Source organism: Rhea americana, unplaced genomic scaffold (genome assembly GCF_003343005.1).
Source record: "Rhea americana isolate MKP2758 unplaced genomic scaffold, rheAme1 scaffold_132, whole genome shotgun sequence".
In the NCBI taxonomy this organism is placed as follows: domain Eukaryota; kingdom Metazoa; phylum Chordata; class Aves; order Rheiformes; family Rheidae; genus Rhea; species Rhea americana.
The window spans coordinates 737,000-764,941 of NW_028185395.1; the positions used below are offsets into that span (position 1 = coordinate 737,000).

A 27,942-nucleotide genomic window follows, 5' to 3' on the forward strand; every position below is an offset into this window, starting at 1 on the left:
CTGCCAAATGCCTTTCATGTACAGTCCATCTGACGGACATCCATCAGATGTGCTGCACATCAAATGTTCATGTCCGAATAGCAATAGTGATTCATTAGCACCAGATGTACAAGTGAAGAAGTACCCAAGAGAACCTGCATGAGACAGACTCTGTTTCACAATAACTTACTGGTACAGTAAGAAGCAGAGAAATCAGGAGACAGTAAACATCAAATTTTCTTGGGTGGGAAGACTATTTCTAAAAGGTTCACAAGTTTGAAAGGAAGAGAAATTCATGGAGTATTTTAGATTCTCAGCTGCTTTTGAATAATCTAGTAACAAGTAACTAAAATGTCCTGAAAAGCTTACTTCAAAATTTCCAGCCTATCCACAGTTATGCCTCCCATGTCCTTTAGAATGTTTCCTGCTTTGATCTGTCAAAAAGATAGAAGCAGCAAACAGAGCAGATTAAGATCCATTTGCTTTCACAGGTTTCAGAGGAAATATGCATTCTTCCAACAAGCTAACTGAAGCCAATTTATATCCTATTACTGACACCTGACACCTTGGACATAAGTCAAATTAAGTGACAATTGCGGGGAGGAGCATGTAGAGCAGCAGTAGAGGTAAATACCAAAGTGAGTATCATTTCCAGCTAAAATGGACTGCAAGAGCAGCCTTCAGTTCATTTAAGGTACATTGTACTAACATGCTATGAAACACTACAAAGTACTAGCACGTGCAAAACACAAACTTCAACACTTCATTTTACCATCTGCTGAAGTCTGAAATGTGCTCCATGGATTACTGGGTGTAAAACAATTAAGCATCAAACCTTTGTGAAATCTGCATTTGCAATAGTTATCTGTTTACTACAGCTGTATCAATGGGTTTAAGTACAACTGCACATTTGGGAAAAACAACATACATACATTTCCTTAGGATACAAATATCACAAATATCTTGGCAAATACCTCCATGCTTGTATGTTAAAAAATGAGACTCTTATTCACTAATGTACATAAAGGCCAGACTCAAAGTTGATTTTCACCTTTAATGAGCTCGTGATTCTTCGTTATTTAATACTCTGTAAAAAGGTATTACAGATTTATAGATTACTGCAGTGACTTCTAAGGAACATGGCCAACCATGAGGCTGAAATTACAGTATCATATACATTATACAGTCATTGCTACTATATACTACAGCATGAAGAAAATACTTTTAAAATAAAAATTTAATTGAAAAAACATAGAAATGGAGCTTTCCTTCTTATAATATGGTTACTTATCTATATTCCAAGAATGACATTTTAAAAATGCTAGATCTTGAATAGTCATAGATAAAAGGAGTAACGATGAAGATGAAACAGTTTTGCCCAGAAATGCTATAATGAGCACACTGCACAGTTTTTCAGCAAATCCTAGTTTTGCCAAGCTTCAAAAGGCAAAAGCCTAAAATGTAAAAGCTTTCAAACTGTCTAGCTAGTCCATTCGTCTTGCTCTGCAGGGCCCAGTGACCCACACTGCTTTAAGACAGTGTGTCACTGCAACTGTTCTTTGCTGACGTCAAAGCCATCAGGAAGAGACAATTCAGGTCCTTAAGATGCAAGGCCTAACAAAAAGCCTCCAACAAATCCACTGGACACCACGATGTTCTGTTTGATGAATTCTGTTGACTGAGAAGAAAAACAATTTGTAAAAAAACCCATGTCTACTGAATGTTACTGACTACAACATTCAATACTTATCACAATTTTCTGAAAAAGGAATACCAAAACTATTGGAGGAGAAACAATGTGTTTAAAAACATGTAAAGTCAGGAGTCTGAGGCAACTGCTAGAGCCAGTGGAGAGTAAACTGACTCTCAGCCATCTTTAACAATACAGTTAACAGGAACTGTTGTCGTAATTCTGCATCAATACCACTCTGATTTTTTTTTTTTAAAGTAATACATACTCCTTTGGCAAAAAAACTCAAACTAAAAATGAAATCATTATCATCATTTCAATTTTAACCACATGAAAAAAAATGCAAAAAGTAGTAGTTCTTAGAAGACTACAGCATTGGAAAAAAGATAGTTCTTTACAAGCCAGCTTCCTAATAACTTAGTCCAACAAAAATGCCTCTATATGACAACTTTTGTATATATTTCATGAAGTAGTAATACAGGGTGTAACATCTGTTACATCAAACGTGCATCTCTACCATAATGTGGCAGACATTTTGTAAATCTTTTTCTTCAAACACTTCAGTTTACATACCAGTACAAAATTGGGGGGGGGGCGGAGGCGGGGAAGGTAACCTGAAAAAAAATCTGTCCTATCCCACCCATTTCCACAGAGAAACAGAACAGGTTAAGCTATTTGGGGTACCAAAGAAGTTAGAAAACAATCTCTCCAAAGTCTCTGCTTCAAATTAATTTTAAAATATGCTAGTATTTTGAAATATAACTAAAGATAATTCTCAGCAACCTAACTGTAACTCCATACAGGTTAAATCACAGATAGTGAATTGTTAATTTCAGAACATTAGTTTAGTCTGCAGCACATTTCAACTGAGGCTTCAGAGTAAAAAAACAGGCTACACATTTAGCCATCCTTTTTTTTAAAAAAAAATGATGAAAAGAATGTCCTCAAATGACAGAATGAAATGGCCTCAGTGACACGTGGATCAGTATCACAGACTCGCCCTTTTCAATCTAGTATGTAACCATCAGATTCTGAAGACTGACATTCTTCTAATGGTATAAAAATGAGGTAAAAAAAAAAATATAAATACACAATTCTAGTTACAAAGGGATTATAGCTTTTTTCAAAAAAGAAAGGTCAATCTTTTCTAGTCAAGTAGTTTTGTGATCAGAGGACTAAGAAGATTTGGTTTTTATCTTTGTAGCAACTATGTTTTAACCACAATACTCTTAACCTTTTACCCTGTCATGAGCTTACTGGCTTTCTCACTAGTCAAGAGTCTAAAAACTAACTGGAAAGCCAGCTGTAGTCTCTAAGCTGTATACTGCACAGATCAGCTCTAAAAGCACAATAACTTTGAAATTTGCACGTGATCTGGTAGAAGTGAACAAAATACAAAGTTAAATGAACAAAACAGACTACAAACTGATAAAGAGTCAATATTGTGGAAATTTCCATTCAGCTTTAAAGCCACATAGTATCATAGTAAATGCATCCAACTTTAGATCTTTTTTCTGAAAGGAAGCAGGAAAAGCGGGAATATAATCAGTGGTAGAATGAGAAAGAAATGCCACAGATGGATGTTAATTTGACAATTTGAATACAGCAAAAAGGCGGTGGGCTGTTCTTCAGAAAAATCTAGCTTTTAATAGAATATACAGTCAGCAGACTATTTCTGACACTCTCCTATTGTAATCAGTTATGGTTCCTAAGTTTTGCACTGCCTGTTGCAGCTAATCATCACCTGTAGTGAAAGGTTAGAAACCTTAGCTAGTAGAAAACAGCTTATCAGCTTAGACTTACCTCTTCAATTAGAGTATTGATTTCAGGGGCTGCCTTATTTGCACGCTTTTTAAGCTGTTTTTTCGCTTTGTTTACATCTTTTTCAACTCTCTTCCAGTCAACTTGTACATATCCACTATGACTAGCAATCTAGAAAGATAAAGAGTGTTTAACACAATTGTAGTTAATATTTTAAGAGTCAAAATACAGTATCTTAGCACCTACTAAGTTTCTTAAAATGTTTATTTTTTGTATTAGAGACATACGGAAAGATAGAATGCGCCAATTACAAGTATAATGGGCACTACACTTCAAGCACTAAAGTCTTCCACAGTAGCAATTATAATTACAACAAGCAATAGCTAAGTTCAGTAGACTTACTAATTTCATCACTTCTCTACTTTGTATTTTATAGAAGCTTTAACTAAATACATTTATTCCTTAAGTATTTACTGTTATTTTATTTATAGAAAGTGGAAAGAGAAAAAGCACATTAATAGGAACAACTATGAAAAAAATTTGTTTTATTTTATCTTCTTTCAGGATCATGGAATTCTCAGTTGTGTCAGGACATTCCAGGCTCATCAGAACCTTCCACAGAAATACTGAAAAACATTATTTTGTCTTTTATCATTAAAACTGTCCAACAAATGAAGTATTTGATACAACCGAATTCTCATACATTTTCTACAAAACAAAGCCAGTAAGTAGAAAAATAACATGACCTATTTAGAGTAGAACTCCTGTAATATTAGAAAAATGGATATGTTTTGGAGATTGTTCATACCCATTTGAATCAAACTCCCAAATGCTTCAACAACATCCATAGGACTTTTAGCACAATTAATCCATCATCCCAACACTTTGCCTTATTTTTTTCCAGGATAAAATCTTAGTAAGACAAGTAAGATATTTTGTTACTTGACCCATGTGGTCAGTCTCACCAATTGCCTTAAGACAATTAAAAGAAATACATACTTAAGTGCTTATAAGATTTCGGCTAACAAAAGATATTCAAGGCAATTTACTGCAACTTCAGAGAATGAGTGAAAACAAACAATTCATTAAATGGAAAAGATCACAGAAATTTAACAGAGAGAAAAACTATAAGGATAACCAGTAATTTTAATTGCTAGCACAAATAAATATAGGTCATTAACTTTACAGCTAAGTGATTTTCATAAAAAAATCAGTTTATGAAGAATGAACTTTCTCAGATCATTCTTAAAGTTTGTCAAATTTATGTGATTTATGTAAGAACACTCTATGTAAATGGTACAAATTGTAAATAAAATTCACAGTCAGTCAAGTTTTGTGGAACAGATCTTTAAGCATACCATTTAATAGGTTCGACGCAAAAGGGAATCTTCCACATCACTTATAGTCACTGACTGTGACTTTTCATATAGCTTTTTTTAATTAAAAAAATAAAATCAGACTAGCTAATTTGTTTGGTATCAGTAACAATAATTAAGAAACATATTTTACCATAAATTAGAATTCCATGATCCTTAAAGGAACTAAAATGAAACAAGTGTCAGACAAATTTTGCATGAATTTGAAACAAAGTTCCTGAAAGACCAGATGTGCATGAAGTTACATGTTAGTTTTTATCTTTTCACAAGATTAAAAAAAAAATTGATGGAAAATAAAAATTGTACTGGATAAATGAAATATCAACTTCTGAAATGTTATAAGCTCCTTTACGTCTCACCTCAGAAGGCAACAAATTCATTGACTTTTCCTGTCTAATGCAAACCCATTAGTCTATGCAGGCACTGATGGTAGGTGGAGATAGCCAATTAAGGAGTTTCTGTGCAGCATGAAAACATGAAACAAGTTTTAAAGCTGTACTGGTTACATATCCAGTCACTAATGACATACTAGGAGAAAAATGATATATGTTGGAGTAATATTTATTTTATGAATTTACCAAGACTAACACACAAATTTCAAAAAGGCCTGAGTGTTGGATTGGTGTCTTCTAACTCAAAGGACTAAAATCTAAATATGGACATTTACACTAAGTTCAACACAATGTAAAAAATGTTAATGTGTTTGCTTGCTTGAAAATTGAAATAATAAAAAAATGACCAAATGAACTTGAAAAGAAGTATTTCACTAAGACCAGTCAAATTTAGCTGGAAATGTTTCAGTTACCCGTATAGTGCAAGGATGAGGCAGCAGTTTTCAATTAAGCTCTGTTTAGCCCTCCAACAGTTACAACTTACAGTTGTAGAAAAAAAGTTTACCCAGCAAAAGTTACCCTATATTTCTCCATGAACTTAGTAGCCAAAATATTAAGTTCTGCTTTTGAGCTTTTTTTATACACATACAAAATAAGCAATAAAGGACAATGTTTGAATATAAAATATATAATAGAGGAAAAAACCTGTACTTCACTGCAGTGATAGTTGGAACCAATGACCCATCAACTTTGGTCACAGTCCTACACAACTTCATACATAAGCAAAGAAACAGACCCAAAGTCAAATGTCAGTGAGATAAAATCTGCAATTTTTACACTCCAATAAAACATTAAAAAATTCTTACCTTATGTTTAAGGTTGCTTACAACAGTAAATTCATATAAACAAAAATCTTTAAAATTCATTAATATTTTTAAACCTAGCTCCTAAAAGAACAGAGATAAATTGAAATAATAATACTCCATTATCCTTTCCATACTTATAATGTGACCTACATGACTCTTCAAGAATATATATGTCACATATTCCATTAATAAACTATTTTGGCTCAAGATCTCTATGAACTGTTGAAAATATTAAAAAAAATGCAACTAAAACAATGCATCAATACAGGATTACTAACAATATTTGTATCTTTCTCTACAGTAATCAAAGAAAACAGAACGGAAGACCTCAGTCAGGGACTGACACTAGAAAGGCATACAAATACACTGTTATTATTGAACATTGTTAAGAGAATGCAAAAAGCATATACAGTAAAAAGGGACAAAAGAGTTTAATTTCCTCAAAAGCAAAATTTCTCCCACACTAAAACAGTCCAAACAAGCACTGAAGTTACATGAGCGCTCACTCTGTTCAGCTGCTTAAACATCATACAAAAGTAAAGTATACTTCTAAGTATTTTCTGGTATTTGATTATGCAGCAATCTCTACCTCACTAGACCAGTTACCAAAACAAGATCTCACAAATCTCTAACTTCAACGTACAAAGACGGAACTAAGAAATGATGCTATTTGTTAATTTATTTATTTTTTAAGAGTCAAACTCTAGAGGCTCTATCCTCAACCACCATATTTTGGCACAGCTCCACGTAACCTGTGAAACTACTCCAGTTTACAAAAGTGGAGAACCAATGCTCCTCCATATGAAGTAAAAGCCTACCAGAAATAGAGCACTTCTTTAAAAGGTAAGCTTCCAACTATCATTTGTCTTGGCTATTCCACTGAATAGTCCCTCAAAGTCACACACATCTGTCAAGTGGTATATTCAACACAAAAGTGGAATATAATCCTCTTTTTTCGTATTAACCTCCTCACCAACAAAGCTTGTTGCTCTCTCCCCACTTCACTAAGGTGTGACACCATCATCATGACATGGTATCACAGTTAACAACAACCCCCTGTACTAAATACAGCCAAGGATATCTTACTGTTTATTTTGCTTCCTGTATTGTTTTCAAAGATTTTTTTAAGTTAGAAAATAATTTAATGAAGAGTTGAACTGAAGAGTTAAACTAAATCTATCTACTGTACATTGAATGGAATGAAGTAAAATATACTAGTGAAAGCACAAATAGCTAAATGAAAAAAAAATAATTTTATGATTAAATAATGGTTAACACAAAATGAAGAAAGCTGCAATTTGTCTGTTGTCTGAGGAACAAAAAAGCAATGAAAGCATCATCAAGAAAGACAGGAGTTTAAAAATGCAGAGAGAACAAGACATTGATTAAGAACAATTGTTTTATAGTAATTCATTATAACAGAACCATATTGAGTTCATACCTCCCTGCTCTTTAGGATCTCACTAGACTGTGTGCTATGAACTGAAAGCTATGCAAGGATTTACTTTGAGAAATGAGTATTTTCTTTAATATATTGCATGGGTATTGGCCTTATACTAACATGCTAGAAAAATTACATCTCTTTCAATAAAAAAAAAGATGCTTAATCAAATTAAGCTATTGAAAACATTCAGCATATAAGATAGGATAAGACGGAATAACAAAATCTTGATTTAGAAAAACAAAGCAAATCCCTTGATGCAATTTTTATTTTCTTCGTACTGAGTCTATTTTTCCTTAATCTGTATTGACTGAAAATTTTCTAGATCATTTATGAGAATTTGAGAAATCTTTCTGCTCCTTGTACAAACTGACACTCCAAAATACATTGCTGCTGATTTACTACTAGATTTCTTGAAACAAAGTCACTGCATGCTGAAGAAAAATGTATTTTTAAAATTTCAGTTCCTATGATCTTGCCTTCTGTTATCCTATTCTTTGTTTTAGCAAGTAACTACAATATTAATAATGCAAAAAGGAATACAAATGAAATCTGCAAATTCAGAAAAATTTACGCATAAAAAGGAAGTTTCTAGCCATGCTGAAATGGTCCTCTGCCCACTGAGGGGAAGCGTCAAACATGTATTCATAAGGAAATTAAAATCACAACATGTGATCTTTAAATGAAAAAAATTAAAGACTACAGAAATGTAATTACACTGTACAATTTAGGTCTCAGCTTTAAAATGCAAAACATTTTGAATTAAAATGAAAGACCAAGGCATTTACTTCACTTCCTTTCAACAGAATCTGATCTTACTCATTTACAGATACAGACAACTTAAAATATGCAATTTATTTTTCATCTTATATAATACTCCTTTTCAGATACACTGTAAATGAGACCAACTGGGAAAACAGATACTCAAAACACGTATCAAATTATTTTATGAAAAGGAAAGCTCCCCAAACTTCACAGCTCAAAGATACTGCATAGATAATGTGTTAAGTAATTTCTATTCCCCACTGTCTACAGGTCTTAGTTTCAACTTTCTTGTAGGCAATATTCTGCTTACTGCCAACAGTTGTAGGCCACTGTTCTGCTCACTCTTCAATGATTTACTCAGTCATATTTAGATGAGAATTTTCATTAAAAGAATTAAGGCCATTAGCATGCTCAGGAAGACAGATTCTGATCTTTAAGTCTTCTAGACGAAAAGCATTTAAACACTAAAACATGATGAGTACTTTCAAGACCCACTGGCTAGATATATAAAGATTTAAAACTCCATGATCCAGAAATATACACATGCTTAAGAATTTCAGGGTATGCAAATTGATTCATTTGCTGGCATAGCGCCTTTTGCCAAAAATTTACATTTGCATGATTCTAAACCATTTCAAATTCAAAATCCGTATTATCCCTATGTTTAGATAGAAGCCCAATAATTAGTGATTTCCAAGAGATTTAAAGAGGTCATCAATGCACAAAACGGAAGTGGAAAGAAAACTACTACTCCAAAGAGTCACATCAAAATGATTCCTCTTTGACTCTCTACATTCATGCCGCTTTGAATAATTCAGAGTAAAATAGGTTAAATACCTCTTGAAAACAACTCAAGCCAAACAGTTCCAAGAACACACAATCTCACAAATAACTGCTGCAGTTCAGTGATATGTTTAACAAGGGTTCTAGAGGTCTTAAGAAATTTCTGCAGAGAAGATAATGATGAAGGAATTAGGAGTACACACAACTGTGTGATATTGTGATCCATTACACAGCAGCACACACAGGTACTATATAAAACATCCCGACTGATGGGTGGCTGTAACAGCCATTACCATCAGGAACAAGTAAAAGTGAGACAGGTTTTTCAGAAACATCCAGGGCCACGTTGACAAGATTTAAAAAAAAAATTATCTTAAATGCCATCTCAAAAAAACTGGTATAGTTTTTGAATGAACCTAAGTAGGCACCGCTACTTCCTCTAGAATGATTTGAGGAAAAATGACAAGCCCACAAATACTAAGACATAGAGAATTCCAGTAAAGGAATTACAAATTACTTGGTGACCTACAGAAAGGTAAAAATACTCCTGCACTTAAGTCTCTTACCTCAATCTAGTTTGAGAGCTTTTTGAAAATGCACACTCCCCTAACCACACTATTTGATGAAAAATGTAAATGGTCACACTAGATGACACCACTGAAATCCAGTTGAATAGAGGAATGCAATGAAGGTATCCTAAGTCAGTAAAGATTCAGAGGCTCAATGGATATAACTAGTAAAGACAGTACAGGGAGAAAGGGGAAGAGCACAGTTTCATAATGGGACCAAAGCAAGTGTTCCAAGCAACTGCCAAAGCAGCCTATTTCTCTTAAGGCACTGATACAATTCTCAAACTATTTCAGATAAAAACAGATTAAATTCCTTGATCTTTCTAATCACAGATTTACAGGCAGTTCATCTATTCTGGCAATACCAAATCACATACAGTATCTCAGTTTCTGCACAAAGGCTTCTTTTGTCTTATTACAAACTACTTAACAGACTTGAGTAGATTCCGATTTGCCACTGATTTTTGTGTGTGTGTGTGTGTGTGTGTGTCTTTTGCACACAATATTCCAGTAGAAATCAGTAAGACTTTGACTGATAAGACCACAAAGATCAAATAGATAGAAAACCTTCCTATTTTAGTTTTACCTAGCAGCTGAGTTTTTCCTATTGTTTAAATAAGTAACATTTTCCAACTTATAAAGTGTGAAATTCTACATACTTGAAATTCTACATACTTGAAGCAGAAGAAAGCCACCACCTACTGCAGTTGCTGCAAGCTTTCCGACTTTCTGGAACAAAAATCCCGCACACCTTAGGAGAACAAAACAAACAAAAAACCCAGTCCAGTGAAGTTATCTGCCGAACAATGCCACACACGAGAATCCCCAATGATAACTATTACTACTAAGTTTTTGGTTTAATAAAGTGTTTCATTTCACATTTTAAAATTAACGCAAACAATGTTTAATAAATAACCTCTAATGCAAGATGACATGAATAATAGTTAGCAGTTCATGGCTGTCTGATGGCCCCTTTAAAGTAAGCTTGGGGGCTCCAGGTTTTGTCTATACATAAAAGCTATATGCTGTTATTAATAAAGCACATTAATAAAGCACAATACAATAATACAAAAGAGCCAATATAATTCTAACTACTCCCAAGTGGGAGGGGAATGTCTTAGACCACCATTTATAGTAACTACACAACCCAAAATTTAACTACTTCAGGTAAAAAAGTTACATTCCCACCAAAAGAAGGGGGAAAAAATCCTCTGTGTGTGGACATGACTCTGGTCTATTTTTAACAGAAGGCAGTAATTGTGAATTTAATTTCTTAGTAGTAGTCTCCCAACACTCCCACATCAAATAGAGGGCAGCATTTACTGATATCACAGAGCAATCTGGGCAGGAAGGGACCTCGGTAGGTCCAGTCCCTTGCCCAAAACAGGTCCAACTTCAAAGTCAGATCCAACCTCTAAGTTAAATCAGGTTGCTTAGGGTCCTGCTCAGGCAAGTGTTGAGTATCTCCAAGGATGACAGTTCAGTAATTTCCCTGGGCACCTGTTTTGGTGTCCAACTCTCCCCTCCCCACACACACATACACTGTGAATGTTTTTCTTCTTATATATGAATAGTGATATAAATAAAATAAACACACACACATAGATATAATATACAGTTTCCAGATCTTTCAATAAGCCACCTTTAGGGATGGCAGATTCTCATTACTTATTCTCTAGAAGTATCTGAGTTTATGTATATGCACCTAACCTTCTATAAATAACTTTAAGGCTATGAAAACAAGTAAAAAATGAGGTTGTAAGCTAAATATGTAGTCCCCAAAGTTGTACTGAGTCTGTACATGACAATTTCACTGTTAGTCTGTTTCACTTTCTACTTCTTGCCTGATGCTATTTTAAATGGTGTACTACCATAATGTTTTGCGTTTTTCACTGAACTCAAAATGTCTGAAGTAGTGGAATAGACAAATACCAGTCAAATACCTTTGCCTTGATATAACTGACAAGACTGTGGCCATACTTTGCAATTTAAGTTCTCATTTTTACTGTCTATCACCATAAATTATTTTAAGGTAACTCCATTGTGGATACATTGGGGTATCTCTCTTCAGTTAACAGGACAGCAGCGCATTAAATTGTTCAAAATTGCTCCCATTTAATTAAGAGAAACAAAGTGTCTCTATAAAATGGTTCTCTTTTTAACTAAAAGTGTATGGCCACATATTTTTTCTTCATTTCTTTAAGAACTATAGAATTTCTATGAAATACATCGTAGCTGTAGTACTATAACTAGGTCTTTAGATCTATATCAGTAAAGAAATATGCTCCTCCATACAAACAAAAATTATATGCAGTAATTTTCCATTTATTCCTTGAATTTTTATTGTTCTGATATTTATCATAATAACTGGTAGGAGTTCTCTTTTGCAATAGGTATGTTTTATCAATACTACAAAAGACTTCAGAATGATGAGTCAGAGTAATGAATTAAGAAATTGTTCACATACAAATAAGTCTTATTCAGTGAAAAAGGAAATATTATTAGAGAAGAAAAGATACATTTATGTTTCAAATAGCCTTGGAAAGAGACCTTTTAAGAACAGTGAAACATCTGGCACAGCTATGAAAAGTGATGTTCTCTCACCAGCCAGTTACTCCGCCCATTACAATCTGCGTAGCTACAGAGTATTTTTCTACAATTGGTCCCGAATTCCGGCCAAATACACGATTCCACCAATGGTGACGCCTGGCGTATTCTGTTAAATCCAATACTTCATAAGAATCATCATCGCTTTCGTGCTCTTAAAAAGAAAAAAAAAATCTTCAGTTATAGAGTAAGCCAGCCAGCTATGTAAAAAACAAGCAGATTAACAGGACCATATTTGGTATTGGCTGTCCAATGGCTTAAATTGCATCCTATAAGCTACCTATGGTCCAGCAGTTGATCAAACGAAGAAAGCATTTTAAATTTGCTGCCATGAGGCATTACAATCTTAATGCTGAGAAAGAGAAGACTGCAGGGAAGGTGTAAGCTACAAAATCTGAGTGGCATGGCAAAGGTGAATAGGAATTTCTTACATCTTCAAGTGCAGCAATTAAGAAGCATTAAATTAAACTAGTAGGTAGCCAGTTCAAAACAAAGTATCTTTCCCCCCCTCCCCCACCCACTGAAATTCTGGTTAATCTGTGGAACTGCTTGCTGCAAGATGCTGTAGATACCAATAACTGATGTGGACTCCAAATTAAAAAAAAAAAAGACAAATAAAATGAAAAAAAAAATCCACCAAAAGCTGTTAAACAAAGAGGCAACAGTTGTGGCTAGTGAGTTCCTGAGCTGAAAAATCATTAGAAACATTCTAAGGAAGTATCACTACATGCGTACCCTGTAGTCTTTCTTAGCTCATTCTGCAGCTGATGGCTGTCAGAGACAGGATGTTGGGCTTTGATCTGACACAGTACAGTTGGTCTTGTGGTCTTAAGCAACGTGAAACAAGTCTAACTTAAGAGAAAGAACATGCATCTTTTCTACACTGACAAAACTTTTGAAATATTATAAAGACTGGAGATATAAGCATTTCATTATGATTTTTTTTAACTTCCCCAAAGTATGGGTAAAAGGATAGAGATTGCAAGACATACACACACAGGTATAAATACTGCCATTTTATTATCACCTAAGTGTTCTTTGGTACTAAAACGTAAGTTCCCCAAATAGTCGTAATACTATGAAGCTGGTTTTGTTCTCTCTTTTTCAACTTTGATGTATCAGTTGCAAATAGCTCACCTTCTGCAAATGGAGAAGAACATAAAACTGTGATCATTTTGTAGACCTTTACTCATGTTAATTCTGTCCCTAAACTTTCAACCCCAAACTTGCAGGAATACAACACGCTGTGTGGCCAATAGTAACACTTGAGCGTTTTCTGCTGATACGGAATATACCCTTCCTTGCATGACACTTTTACGCTTACCCATCATGCCAATATAATTGTACTCACGCAAAATAAAAAGGGGTTCACCGGACATACCAGGTGAATATATTATTACATATAGATATTTAGGCCTCTACACGTTAAAGACGCAGAGATGAGGCCAGGGAAACCATCCCCAGTTTCCACTATGAACCTCCAAAATCCCAGTCCCGCAGCCTTCCAGGCCTCCGGCCAGGCCCCAACACCCACCGACTCCCGCCTTCCCACCGCTCCGCGGCTCCTCCGGGGTTTTAAGGCGCCAGGGGCCGAGGCGACACCCGCCACCAGGCCTCGCCCACCAGCCCCTGCGACATCGCCGCGCAGCGACGGCGGCCGCTCAACCCCAGGCCGCGACGCCCGGGAGAGGGGAAGGGGGTGGGGGGCGGCGGCGCCCCCCCGGGCCGGGCGGGGGAGGGGCAGCGCCCCGCTGCCTGCCCTCCCCCCGCCCGGGCCGCGGCGGGGGGGCGCGACGGGGGCGAGGCCGCGCCGCGAGGAGGTGAGGGGCAGTCCACCGCGCTGCCTCCGCTTCCCGCTACGGGGAGAGGACGGGGCGCGTCGCCTCGGACGCGACCGAGCCCACGCGGACCTCACTGACCTGAGGCGGTGCGGGGCCGCCGCGCCGCCATGTTTGAGGGTGTTGACAGCGGAGCCGGGCCTGGAGCTGCGCCGCTCCGCCCCCAGACGGCCGCTCTGCGCCGCCAGCGGCCGCTCCGCTCTATGCTCTCCCCCAGCCGCGGCACCGCCCCCTCTGCGGCCGCGCAGTGGCAGGGCGCATGCGCCCGCCATGTTTCCCCTTCCCCGCCACGAGAGCGAGGAGAGGCGGTGGGGGGTGTGTGACGTCATGGGGCAGCGGGTTCTCCCCCCCCCCCCACCGGCGCCCCGGAGGATCGTGGGCGCTGTAGTTCCGCGCGGGAGGGGGAGGGCGGCCATTTGGGCACGGGAGCGGGCTGGCGGCGCGGCCGGGGCCGTGGGGCCCTGCTTCCTCATCCCGCCAGTGCGCGTTTGCCTGGTACCCTTCCCTCTCCTCCCCCGTCCCTTAGAAGCGGTGAGGTGGGTTAGAGGGTGATACTAATTGTCCCAGCCTGGGGCTGTTGGCGTTTGCCTCTTCTGGTGGCCGCAGGCAGCGAGCCAGGCCAGTGCGGTAGGGTCTGGGCACCTCGGTAGTCCTTCGTTTGCTGCTTTGAGCAATAAACAAGCCTAATACGGCAGATCAAAACCCAACGCTGATGCCCGTTTTTTGGTGTCGCTAGATTGGCGGGCATCATCTGAAGGGCAGCGCGACCCAGGAAGAGCTAAGGCTAAAAGGAAGAGGCCTGCCTCAAAAGTTAAACTGCTGTGATGCTCGCCCGGTTAATTAATGGCTTGGTTTTTGTGCTTATATAATGGAAATAAATCAGACATGTTCACCTTGGTGATATGTTTGAGGCCATAGATAACCAGTCTACATAAAGTCTCAGAGCAGTTTTTATCGTGAATCAGAAATAAATAAACAGCAATAGCCATTACTTTACAACTGGCCACATACAGCTTTAGAGTACTGTACGCAGTGTAGGCTTTTCAAAATACTTAAGAGACAGTGACTGTATTGTCATTGGTGCTGAGTGGCCCATAGAAAGCAATAACCAGAAAAGAAAAGGCAAGTCCTCTTAAAGAACAAATTTTAAAATAAATGTGAGACATGAAACATTTTAAAAAATGAAATTCAGTATCACTTGACCTCAGTTTTCTCCACCCCTCAATGCAAAGGTGGAAGCTATTGGTATATTGCTCTTTTGAGCTAAAAGACACACAGTATTATTATACTGCTTTCATTTTGTTTTTATTATATGTAGTTCTGTACAATCTTTATACTCACTGCATAGAGATAGGTGACAGTATAGCTTCAGGAGCTTTGTGACAATATGAACATCAAGAAAGCAAGAGAGTTCAAGCATTGCAAATAAGAAAATAAAATTGGAAACTGATTATTTTAAAATGTTTATAGTCTCTGATTTGGACTCTCATGCTGCCAATACATAAGGCATTTTTTTCAGAAGAGGCAATTATAATGGAAAAAAACCCACACTTTCCCATGTCACAGAGCTCTTCTTATGGAGTGAGGCATGGCTCTCAACATGAGGACAAAGCATTTAAAATTCTAATTAACCCATTGAATACATCAGCCTTAGCAGACATGCAGCATTCTCTACATGCAGCTACTTCTTAAATCAGCCCTGAGATTGAAGTTAGCATGGGAGATAGTGTCTTACTTAGTAACTGATTTTCATTATTGACATTTGACATACTGATAATCAGGTGATCACCTGTAGTCACAGCTCCCCTAACTAAAAAGTGTTTGACTCAGCTGCTCAGTTCTCAAAATAAAAAGTCACAAAATACAATTTGCTATATGAGGGAACCATACATTCCAATTAAGATTTTCAATAAATCTAATTCTGTATATAACACAAATATCTCTAACAACTAACTTTGACAGTCATCAATATCTTTGGACTTTTCATATTTAAACCTACAATTTTTTTTTAGCATCTGTTTACCCATCAATCATGAAAAGCTTGTGGACTTTTATTCCTACATGAATTAAAACCTTTTTTACTAACATGAGCAGGTTATTGAAAGAAAAAAGCTTGAAGTTTGTTATGTGGTCCTTATAATTAGCGATAGAAAGAGGCAAGCCAACATCTGACAAAGCTGCCTTCCTATCTCTTACCAAGAAGCCAGGACAAAGCAACCCAGGTAATTCTTCCACAGTATCCCTTAAATGTCTGTGATACCTAGATATTTCAGGTCTTCTTGATTCTTGTCAGTCTGGATTTATACCTAAGTGTATGCATGCAAGATGTGGTTCCTATAGCAGATGATCCAGGTAATGAAAGCAGAGAAGGTCTAGGCTAATATAGTTGGATCTGTTGGCTGGCCATTTTTGGTTTCACGACTGTTGATGCAGTTGCAAATCCTACAGCAGTTCGTATGGCCAGCTTTCAGTGGCTCTATTTCTCTCTCTCAGAGAGATCCCAGAGGACATTTTTTTACTAACATTTGCTCTTCTGCCCGAGTGTGTCCCTGTGGAGTTCCTGCAACCTTTTGCTTCTCTTCTTGTTTAGTGTGTAGGTGAGGCTGTTAGAAGCGATAACAAAGAGAAAGAATTTTTGATATGGTCATTATAGCCAGCATTAAACCTTGGTTTGTATCTCAGTCAGTGCTTTGAAATATCTTATCCAATGCTTGACAAAGACAAACTTAAGTCTGTGCCAGAATTCTGAATCAGATGTCAATAAGGTACGGAAGGCAACCAGAAGATTGTACTTGGATCCGCTTTGTCTAGTAATTGAGATGCTTTTCAGCTTTCTCTTGCTCAAATTCATATATTTTTCTGCATGCCAACTTCACAGCCACTTCTCATGGCTTATTTGTAATGATAGTCTTCAACCTTCCTTTTCCGCTTAACTTTGTAAAATATTATTTAACAATAAGAAAGTTTTTGTTTTGTGATTATTGTATAAATCCTGCTGTTCCATTTTGTGGTTCCTCTGAATCTGTAACTATTTATTTCATTTTAATTTAAATATGTTTATTCAAATGAAATTTCTACTAGATTCTACAATTCATGCAGAAGGAGAGGAGAAAAGGGAGGAGAAAGGGATGTTGATTGTCTAGATTAACCAGCAATAGTTTAAATACTATCCTGCTGAAGGATGACACTATTAAGTATGAAAAATGAAACCTTTGTTTAGTGTGTTTTGAGAATTTTTTGAACTGATAAGAACCAAATGCATCTCCAAAGCAACATGCATAAGATCCACGTCTCCTGCATTTTAATTATTGAACAAAAGCAATGATTAGTGGCAAATAAGGCTGTAGCAGGGTACATTCCCAATCCTAACCCTGAAAGGCAAGGAAAAAAAAGTTAATGGGAAAGACTGATTTTCTACTTTTGTGTTATTTACAGCATTGTTAATAAAGCAAGCTGATTATCCTTTAAGCTTTTGATCTCATCTCTGATCTGTTACTAGATTTGTACTCTAACACAAAGCCATAACCATGACTTCATGCTATTGTATAACTTCTGTCAATGCATTTGGACATGCTGAGATCATGGCTGGAGGGGATCTAGATTTTGCCGTAGAGCATGTCTGGTAAAGCTGAGCTAGTTGCTGCCTTAGGGTATTTCTGAGAGGTAACTTAATACTTAAGTGGTGAGAGTGGACTATAGAGGCAGATGACTACTGTGACTTGTGAAAGTTAATCTTGCAGAGTCAAAATCCTTAAAGAAGATTGGTGTGTTCAGTTAAATTTGAGGCTTCCTGTGATAACCTGGGAAAATAAGGGAGCAGGGGGAAACTGAACTGTCTCCAGAATGTCAAAAGGCACGGAAAGGCTGCCTCTGCTGCAGTCTAGGTCTCAACAAGATGCACTCCTTGTCATATTCCTGTTTAAATATGTTTGTGTTTAATAAAATATTTTTCTCATATATAGATGCAATTTACTGTTTTAATGAAGTGTTCTGTTAAGCTTATGCTCTTAATTTGTAGTTTTATATTGAGTAAAATTAAAAGTTTTTTTAACTTTCTGGAGGTAAACTTTGGTCTGCTGTTCATTGCTATTAAGAAAAGGGCACTGACTGTAGTATTATATTATGTAGAGAAATTGTTCAAGCAGCTCTTATATGCATATAGTTTGTTTGTTTGTTTGTTTGTTTCAACTACAAATATTGATTCCCTCGTTAATAAGTGTTCAGAATCTACTTAGCATTGTCACTTGAGTGCTCAGATAAACCCAATGAGGAGTGTAGGAACATGGATTAATAGAGGACATTTCTGGCAATCTGTTTTGCAAAGAAAATTTAAGGGGTTATATTTTTAGAGAAGCTATAATGATAAATCAAATCACACATACCACATACATAGTTAACAGATGTTCCTATTAAGTTTCTGTAGCATAAGCACACATAAACAATTCAGAGAAAAATAAAACTGTTTTGAATAGCTTTCTAAACATCTAGCAGTAATAGCATAATAGCTGGGCAGGGCAGATGATACAGAAACAGTACACAATGGATAATTTGAAGACCCTCCGGAAATACCATCTGAGAGGCAAAGAACCCAAAGAATTTCAGAATGTTCTGTTCTTGAAACACTGGACCAGAAAAAGGTTAAAAATCCTAAACTGAAGAGGAATGTGGTAATAATATTCATTTTTTGGTAAAAATGAAAAACAATACAGAACTCTAATGAATAAACACTAGACAATCTGCAAAGAGAAAAGATAATTCATATGAGTCGTTGCTGACAAGGAAAAACCTTTAATCAGATACTCTGCTAGCCACAGTGAATATTCACTGAAACACCTGGCTGCTCACACCTCACCTCAAGCTTATGCAGACTTTTTCTAAAGCTTCTTATGTGGCACCTATTTTTGGCTGAAATAAAACTAAATAAACTTCCTCCAGATAACTGAAAATATGTACGTGCCAACACAGTCGTACTTGAGACTCCCAGAGTACAGGACTGCTGCTAGCTGCCCCATTCCCAGTAGCTGTGTCTCCTTCATAAATGCAGATTTCAAAATAACATTTTTCTAGCCAAAAGACTAGCATACTGTTACAGAACTGAGATCAAGAGAACTGTGTTTTTTTCAGGATAATTTTCTTGCAAAGATTGAGGCCCCTGGCAACTGGAGAGCCAGACTGACAAGTCAGAGATGCATTCCCTATTATCCTCATATACAGAAATGGTCTTTTAAAAACAAAGAGTTTTCTTAATGTCACAAGAGCAATGTCAAATACATAAAATTAAAACAATTTCTTTGTAACACATTACTTCTGGAGAAACTTCCCAAAGGATCGGACTGCCACTTAGTTACCTTTCAAAGCTCAATAATAATTAAGTATATTAGACCACAGTATCGTTTCCAGTAGCACTGTTAATTTTTCCAGGTTTTGAATACTCAGATCTTGATTTCTGATATTTCTGATATAAAAAGATAACATATTCTAACAAAAAAAGAAAAAAAATAGCTATTGCTTCTGATAAAACTGTTCAAAGATGGATACTGTTTCTCTTACTTTTCATTAATGTCTCTTTCAGTGGAAATATTCCACCACCGCGACTCATCAGCACTGATTATCTTTGGGAGTTAGGTCTCCTCAAGGCCTTGACATGTGATTTTGCAGAACCATGGAGAGTGAGAGCTGTGCTGTGTAAATAAGACCAAGCATTACTTCTCTGTGCTTTCAGTAAATGGCAGGACAGAGGCAGTGCCGCCTGCTGAAGCTACTTGGGATGTACTTGGGAGCTATACTTTTGTAGCAACAGTAATGTTGAGTTTGATTAAACCTGAAAATGGGATGGCTGGTGATTAGAGAAGGAAACCTAGTTTCTTCTCGACCTGTCCTTAACCATACCATGACAGCCAGCAAGACACTCAGGCTCTGTCTACATAGGTTTTTGCCATACATTTCCCAGCATTTCTACCATCTGCCCAGTTCTACAGACTACAGCAGTGGTGAAAACATTATTTAGCAACAGCTCCAGGTAAACCATCAGTGTTTTGATGACATTTTCAATCAGTCTAGTCTAGAGTTAACCAGAGGAAGATGACAAGCTTGAGAGATTTGCTTGGTCCATTTTCCAGCTGGAATCAAAATTACTATGTGGAGTTTTCTAGTCTATTCTTCTATTCATGTAAACATATATGTACATGGAAGAGAGAAAAAACCGGAAGACCTATATGCAGACAGGAACCTTCTTTGGTAGAAACTGCATGTTTATTTCTTGAACACTGATACTGAGGATACACACAAACTCTATGTATTTGTCAGACTGAAAACTTCATTTTGAATGAGCAGCTCGTTTGCTCTCTTTTTTTCTCACACACTTCAGGTTTGGCTGAAGTTTCTATGGGGAGCTGTATGGAAGCCTTGCAGGCCACTGCTGGCAGCCAAACAGTTTGTTAGTGCTCAGCCTCAGGGAGAGGTACCTGTGCTGTGAGGACATAGATCATGCAGTAGGATGGATCTGTTTGTCATCTGACAGAGGAAATGGTTTTGCATAAGCAGCTGTTAGGAGCTATCGTCTCCAGGCTATGCATAAAAGATGTAGTAAGCAGAGAGATGGACTTCACCATCCAAAGGAGAAGGGGAGTTATTCCAAGCTCTGTAAAGTGCCCAGCAGATGCTCAGAATGGTGAGAATGTTGAAGCTATGAAAATGTATAGGCATTTTGTGCATATGTGTGTGTATGAATGTATGTTTATCTGTATTACCTATGTGAGGTAAGAGCAAGTGACTTATGGTTGGAAACCTTCCTTTGTCCATCTACCTATCCCTAAAAAAGTGGTCATTTTTAGGCCTGCCTCCAACATGCTCTAGGTGACCCTGCTTGAGCAGGGAGGTTGGACTAGATATCTTTAGAGGTTCCTTCCAACCTTACTGATTCTATGATTCTATGATAGGGTCTGGACAATGCGGATGCTTATGTTGCCAGGGTATTTTTGGTAGCAGTGTTAAGCTTCAGAGGCCTAGATAAGCGTGCTTTGGGGCTCCACTTCTTTGAAAATGGTACTAACTAGATCATGTGCACCACAGAGCTATGCCAAGCTGGCTAGAGCCAGAGAAAAGTGACAGCAACCCATGAATTTCAAAATAATTAAAACCCATGTGCAGCAGTGTCTCGCAGAGGGAACTACTCTAGGGATACACATCACCCACTGATGACATCGTCATAATCAGCCTTGCTATCAGAATACATTTTGTAAAACTTTTTCTCCTATTTGCAGCATGCAGTCACCTTGTCTACATTGGGGAGCCACCCTGAGGCTCCTGCTGCAGCTGTCAGGGCTGGTGCTGAGCAGAGTGGGGCAAATAGTGGAACCTGCTGTTCAGCCGAGATCTTGCCTTGGAGTTACCTCGAAGGGAGCAAAATCAGGAAGGATGTTCTGATAATGGTCACTAGTATAGACCTGCCTTATCTCTTTCTTGCTTACTGCTTACTCCTGATGTATCACTGAAGTTAAAGAGTAAACTAGTGAGAGTCCAACAGCAGATCAATAAGGTGGGCATCTGTAGTGCAATATTGTTGAAATACAACTTTGCAGCATAACAGCTATAAAATTTGCTCCACAATGTTCAATGTTATTCATGGTTTTGATACAAACCAATTATTTGTATTTTGCATTCTGTATCTCATAGGCAGTTTCTCAATTCAGTTTGGGATTTTTTTTGATTGATCAGGATCAGTAAGTAATCTTTAGAAAATCTGTTTGTTCCGTTTGTTCCTGTCTTCTTCCTAAATGTGTTTGATGAGTGGGTGATTTGTTTGTACTGTCATTACGAAAACCATATGTTAATGTGGTCTTATAGAGGAGTGTTTTTATTATTTTAAGAGTTCAACTAAGGATGTTTCCAAAGGAGTCCTAATTGCTCTTCTAAGTACAAAGGCTGAACAATGACTGGATTACAAATAATGCCAAAAATCTGTTCAGTTCAGTGTAATTATTTCAAAGACTAAAATCTGTTTTTCAAAAATGTCTTCTTTCCACAGTCTGAATTTCTTAACACATTAAGAAAATTATGTTTACTCAAGTTCTTTCTGGAATTATATTTCAAGTGCCTAGAATTAGGGAAAGTACCCACATTGTCATGTAAATGTCAGTGTACCCCAAAATCTTAAGGCTGCTTCTCTATTCACGTGAAATGCTTTTCATCACAGCATAATGTATCAGTTAGAACTGATGCTGTTTGCACTTTCGAATGTGAGTAATTTACCTAGGTGAAAAGGCTTTCTGAGAAAAGTGTCTCTGGTCACATTCCTGCCGTCACCTAGGGGTGTGTGTGTATTAATCAGACCAGTGCTGTGTAAGACCCCATGCATATAACTGTGGAGTACACTGGGGGTTTTGGTGATCCTTTCCATGGCTGTGGTCAGAACCAGAGGGGATTTTCTGTTCAGGCATGGGCAGCTGCACAGATGCCAACTGGGGAGTGTTCATGGAGCTTGGATTTGGCATTGTAGGTATGCAGGACACAACTGCTTTAGGCTGAATTTTGACACAGGTGGCATCAGTTTCCTCCAGAAATAGGAGAGACCTGTGGACATCTCTGGGACTACATGCAATGTAAGGAATGCACAATGAGCGTAATGGTGACAGAATTGGTCCCTAAACTGGCTGGTTTCTAAAAGACTGAATATTATACTGGCAGAAGGAGAATCACTGAAAGCGCTTCAGTGCTCGATAAACCTGCTAAAGAGGGAGTACATGCTAGAGATAGAGCAATATATTTTATATATAAAATATTATATAGGGACTGATATCCTGTGCTGCAGAGATAAAGAAAATGAAAACAAAAACAAGAAAATAGCTGTGCACCTGGCCAATGCCTTAAAAAGGACAGATTTTTCAGAATAATTTTCAGAAAAAAAGAATTCCAAATATCCCTGTTGCAAAGCCTCCTACAGAGTCTTTGCGCAGAACCTTTTAGGGAACTTTAAACAAAGCAGTGCAATAGCATGGCAAGATTTTGTGAACAGCAATGTTGCAAGTAAATTGTACACATTTATATCTACATGTTAGCCAAAATAAGGTACTAATGAAGCTGCTTTCATGGTGGTTGTGGTTAGAAATGGACAGGGTAAAAAATGAAGTAGAATATAATTCTGCAGTGAGAGACAACACGGTGTCATAGTAGTGTCGTACTAATGCACTTTGAAAGCAGTTATATATAAAACAACTTATTATATATAAAAACCGTGTTTTAAACATGTACTTTATATAAAATATCATAAATAATAAATGAAATAAATATGTAAAATAAATATGTATATATATATATTGTGTGTGTGTGTGTATGTGTATATATATATATATATATATAAAATCTCTTTATATATAAAACCTATATAATTAGATTATAGGTAAAATGAGCAATTAATTTTTCTCCATAATCCAGCAAGAGTGTAGAGTAAATTGGTCTAGCAGTCAAAGCCTGGGATTTGGGTTCAGGTGTATTTTGTCTCAGACCTCCTATATGATGTTAGGTGAGGGTCTCCGTGCCCTATTTGCAGCGAATCTCACAAAGAAGTAAAGAAGGTGAATAATTTAGAGAGTCAAAAACTCAGGTTTGCAGTGATCATGACTAGCTAGATATATTAGATGGGCCAAATAATACTAATGTGTAATTTTTTTCTGAAACAGTCTTATAAGGGGTGATTTCATGCTCCCTGTTCCCTGGCCTTCAGAAATATCTATTGCTGATTTTTGACCTTTGGGATATCGTACAATCCCAGAACAGGCTTTTAAAAGTGATGTGAGTCAATAATCTGTTGATGTTGACTGAGGAAATGGGTAGTTGTAGCCCCAGTTTTGCACTGGTTCTGATGAAAGTTCTTTACAGTCATGTGCAACAGATTTAAAAATGAGTTAGGCGATGTTAGGATAACCTCACACCGTCACCACAGGGCACTGCGGACATCTAATTAGAAACATGTCTTCAGAAAGCCAGTGTCTAAATTCTCTGTATCATCACGGAAGATAAGCAGGTGCTGCAAGGGAGATGAGTCAGGGTACTCTGGATGCAGCTTCACGAGACTGTGCTTTCAGCAGCAGCAGGAAGCCAGCCTACATGGTCTCTGCCCCTCTGGAGCAGCAGCTTGCTCCTGACCCTTCGCTGGAGTTTCCAGCCCCCTCCCTCATGCCAGCACTGCAGTTTGCATTGCCATGCGATCAGCAGGTCACCAAAATGATCAGAGGTCAAAACCATCCTGCTCCAAAAGGGGCGTAGCACAGGAAAAAGCTCCAAGCTAAAGGCAGAGACCCATTCCTATGTATTAGGTTTGTAGTCAACGGGAAGAGTTGTTTTATCAGGCCTTTCAGACTGTGGTATGAGCAGGCCACAAGCGGGTCCAGAGCAGCAGTGTCTCCATTCTCAAGCTGCAGCAAACCAACATTTTCACAACCTGGGCTCTTCCAATGTACTCTCCCCAATTTGCAAGTCAAAACCAACCCAAATTACTCTTCAGCTTCATAAATTATGCTGAACAATATTATTATTTTATTTTTTTCTATAGTGCAATGAATAATAGAGTCCCTTGAGCTTATCCTGAACCTAAAGGAACAAATAAATGTCCTATGGAGACTGCATGTCACTAACACAGGGAGACACAGAGATGAGGTTTGAAGTGGGGGCTCAAAAGCTATGACAAGTTCAGAAGACAATGGAGAACATTTGTGATACTCTGCAGTCCTAATAAGAGGCAACAACCCCGTCACCTTCTTTACCAAACCTACACCTTCTTTATGAAATCAGAGCCCTGGCTTTGGTTAGCTCTATGCATTCAAATAAACAGTCCCCCTTACCCAGCTGGCTGATATGCAGGACTTAGGTACTGATTCACAAATTATGCTATTTTCTAATGCGGCTGAAGGGTAGTTTAGTGACATTTTCCTGGAAGTATGATTCTAGTGATTCTGGTCCTCCTGAAGTCAAGGGGAATTCTGCCACTAAACAAGAAGAGACCAAATTTTTATTCTTACCACTTTTTATGCGAGCTCCCTAACACCACTCAGGTAGAAAGCTCTTTCTGCAAGTAAGAGGCAAATTCTCCCTTTTTTTTTTTCCCCCCCACTAGGCCAATTTTATATCCCTTCCTTTTGGCTTGGTATGATAATACTTTCTGTGCTGGCTTTAGATGCCCCAAAATTGAAATGACTACAATGTTGTTGTTTATATTTGTTAATTAATTCACAGAAATCCGTTAATTGGCTATGTCATAACAAAAATACAAGCAACTAAGAAAACCCTCAATATTAAGTTTGTTGCAGGATATTTTCCCGTTGAATATTCTCAGTATTTTCTTTCTGTGTTCTACTAGCAAGCACAGCCAATTGGAGACATTGCTGAGTGTTGTTAGCATAAAGCACTGGATCATAGAATCACAGAACATAGAATTGGTAAGGTTGGAAGGGACCTCTGGAGATCATGTAGTCCAACCCTGCTCCCTTATCAAAATTAAGTTGCATTTCCTGTAGACTATGCTTCCAGCCTCAAAAGCAGGGATTGTAACAATTTTGATATAAAGCTATCCCTAAGTCTGCTGCATGACACTGTGTGTCCATTTTTGATGGAAGCTAGGATGATGGACAGGATGGTGGCCTCTCCAAAGCTGAATTGCAACTAAACCTTAGAGCAAACCTTTATTTAATCTTCTATATGGAAATTCACCCACTAGTTTTCTTTGAGGCGGGGGAGGGAAATCCAAATATTGATCTGGCCTGAAAATTGCTGTGCCTACTCTAAAAGCAAAGGGAAAGTAAATCTGTAAAGCTACAAGAAAGAAGTATTTTAATTCACAAATCATTTTCCTGATTTAAATCGTTAATTTTTGTCTAACATTTTCCTTACTCCAAAACCACATTGGATTCCAGTTACAGTTCCTTTGAAAATCATAAAGTGACCATACTGAAAGGCAATAAAAACAACTAGTATATAGATACATTTTTTTTCCTCTTATGCCTGTCCATGCTTCCTCAAATGCCAAAGGAGCAGAATTGGATGCTACTGTTGCAAGAATTTGGGGACAGGAGCAAATAGTGCCATCAGACAATCTATTTAGGCACAGAAAGAATATTTCAGAAAGAAGAATTTCTTAGCTAGGGCTGTATGCAGATGGGTTGTGACTGGTGAAATACTTGGCACGAGCTTGAGCTGACTGCACAAATAGCAGATAAAGCCTTCCAACTGTGCTTGCTCTATGCAATTACATACCTGCACCAAATGGATTAAAAAGCCCTGAAATGCCTAAGATAATAAATGGAAAAGAAAATACGTGCCTATAGTCAGTGTTACAGAGAAGTTAGTGGTTGCTAAGGATCCTTTGGGCTAAGGCAAGATAGGAATGTATCAGGAGACTAAGGAACATAACCTGTTTGTCAAGGAGGATAATTCTAAGACACATCTGAGATTCTGCCTTCTTGTCACTGGCAATAAGATAATATCTGTCTGTCCCTATAGTGTCTGCTTTGAAGCAAAGGAGACAAAAGCAAGCTTCTCCTTGGCTCAGGAACAAAAGAAACGTCATGATAGTCCATAGAGGTACAAGTATACATAAAACTTGTAAAATCTGCTAATATTCTGATGCTAAGTGGTCTTACAGCTTGCACTGTCACTTATAAATGTGCAAAGCAGATATGAAATGCTTCCAAATCATCATGGTAGTGTTTATCCATTCTTTGCAAAATTGCATGTGGCTACAGATTATGCAGGACAGAGGAGATACGGCCTGCTATTAGCAGGATCCATTCATTGCCCTGTAATGGATTTTTATTAGTTTATAATGAAATGTGAGGAATTAGTCACAGCTCAATTACATTTATAAATGCATTGCTGTACTATAATGGGTGCATGTAAGTTTGTGGTGTTTTTAATTAGCCAGCAAATGGCAAGTTAGGATACTGAGATCAGGAGTTCAAATTTGTCCGTCAATGAAGCACTATATTGCTGCCTCACCATACAAAGGCAGGCTGGGAGTGAGCATAAAGCAGTGAAGCAGCAAATAGCGGAGTTCCTTAGTTGGCAAGCAGCAAGACTGGCAATTGAAGCTGGAAAATCTGACAGCAAACTGAACCCCATTTCCCCCACCTATTTTTACTCTCTTTCTCAACTTAAAGCTCACCATGCTTGTTTCCCGTGATTCCCAACCTTGACCATTCTGTCAAATTTCTGTAGTGGGATACGTGAAACTGTGTTTCATCCTTGCCAAGTGGGGAGCGCTTGTGTCGGGTTCAGACATCTTTCTTGTCTTCTCAGCTGACTCAGATTTATTTCAGGGATCTCTTTCTTTTTCATCTATCTGTAATACAGGACAGCCCAGTTTACTTTTAGCTTTGCCTACTGGGAATGTCAAATGAGGATAAAATGAAACTGTGGGTAGGCAAAACATAATGATGTTTCTACAGTGAAATGTGATACATATTAAAATCACCTCTTTCATTAGCTCTCACATTGTGATCTTATTAGATACTCTTAGTTAACATAAATCTTTTAAGAGTTCCTAGTTTAATGTTTAATGCTGCAGACAGCTGTTTTCTATTTATAAAATAAATGGAGTCTTTCACAGAAAAAATAATGATATAAATTTTTATTTCTTTTGAACAAAGTCTGTAAAAAGTCCTTTGGTATGTTATGCATACAACAGTGACACATTCTGTTCTGAGTAACTGTGTTCTCTAACAGGCAATCTTGTAAAAACACTTTTCTAACATATAGTATTGTGCTTTTTTTGCCCCTGTATATTAATTTATGCTGACATGAAAATAATTTCGATAGTATTTTGTAAAATATTTTCAAATTCTTATCCTAACTCATACTGAGGTTTCTGTGCAGTGCTGAGGTCTGTATCTAGCTCTAGATCATGTGACAAAAGTTCCTCAAAAAATAACAAAATTGAACTAAGGA

The 27,942-nt window shown here is 37.6% G+C and overlaps 1 protein-coding gene across 1 annotated transcript; it reads right to left on the reverse strand.

Annotated features, from left to right (window-relative positions):
• Positions 1-1,013: 1,013 nt before the first annotated feature.
• Positions 1,014-14,183, reverse strand: FUNDC1 (FUN14 domain containing 1). The gene is made up of 5 exons (XM_085297904.1): positions 14,089-14,183; positions 12,167-12,323; positions 10,238-10,313; positions 3,473-3,601; positions 1,014-1,657 (listed from the first exon to the last, which is right to left on the reverse strand). The coding sequence occupies exons 1-5, from the start codon at positions 14,117-14,119 to the stop codon at positions 1,580-1,582; spliced, it is 471 nt and encodes a 156-aa protein (XP_085154030.1). The 5' UTR covers positions 14,120-14,183; the 3' UTR covers positions 1,014-1,579.
• Positions 14,184-27,942: the final 13,759 nt, after the last annotated feature.

Bases quoted from the DNA above. Each gene is read 5' to 3' on its own strand.
- FUNDC1 (XM_085297904.1), bottom strand. From the start codon at position 14,119: ATGGCGGCGCGGCGGCCCCGCACCGCCTCAG. The intron at 12,324-14,088 runs GTCAGTGAGGTC...TTTCTTTTTAAG, and splicing joins GCGGCCCCGCACCGCCTCAG to AGCACGAAAGCGATGATGAT. The intron at 10,314-12,166 runs GTGAGAGAACAT...TGTTCTCCTAAG, and splicing joins ATGGGCGGAGTAACTGGCTG to GTGTGCGGGATTTTTGTTCC.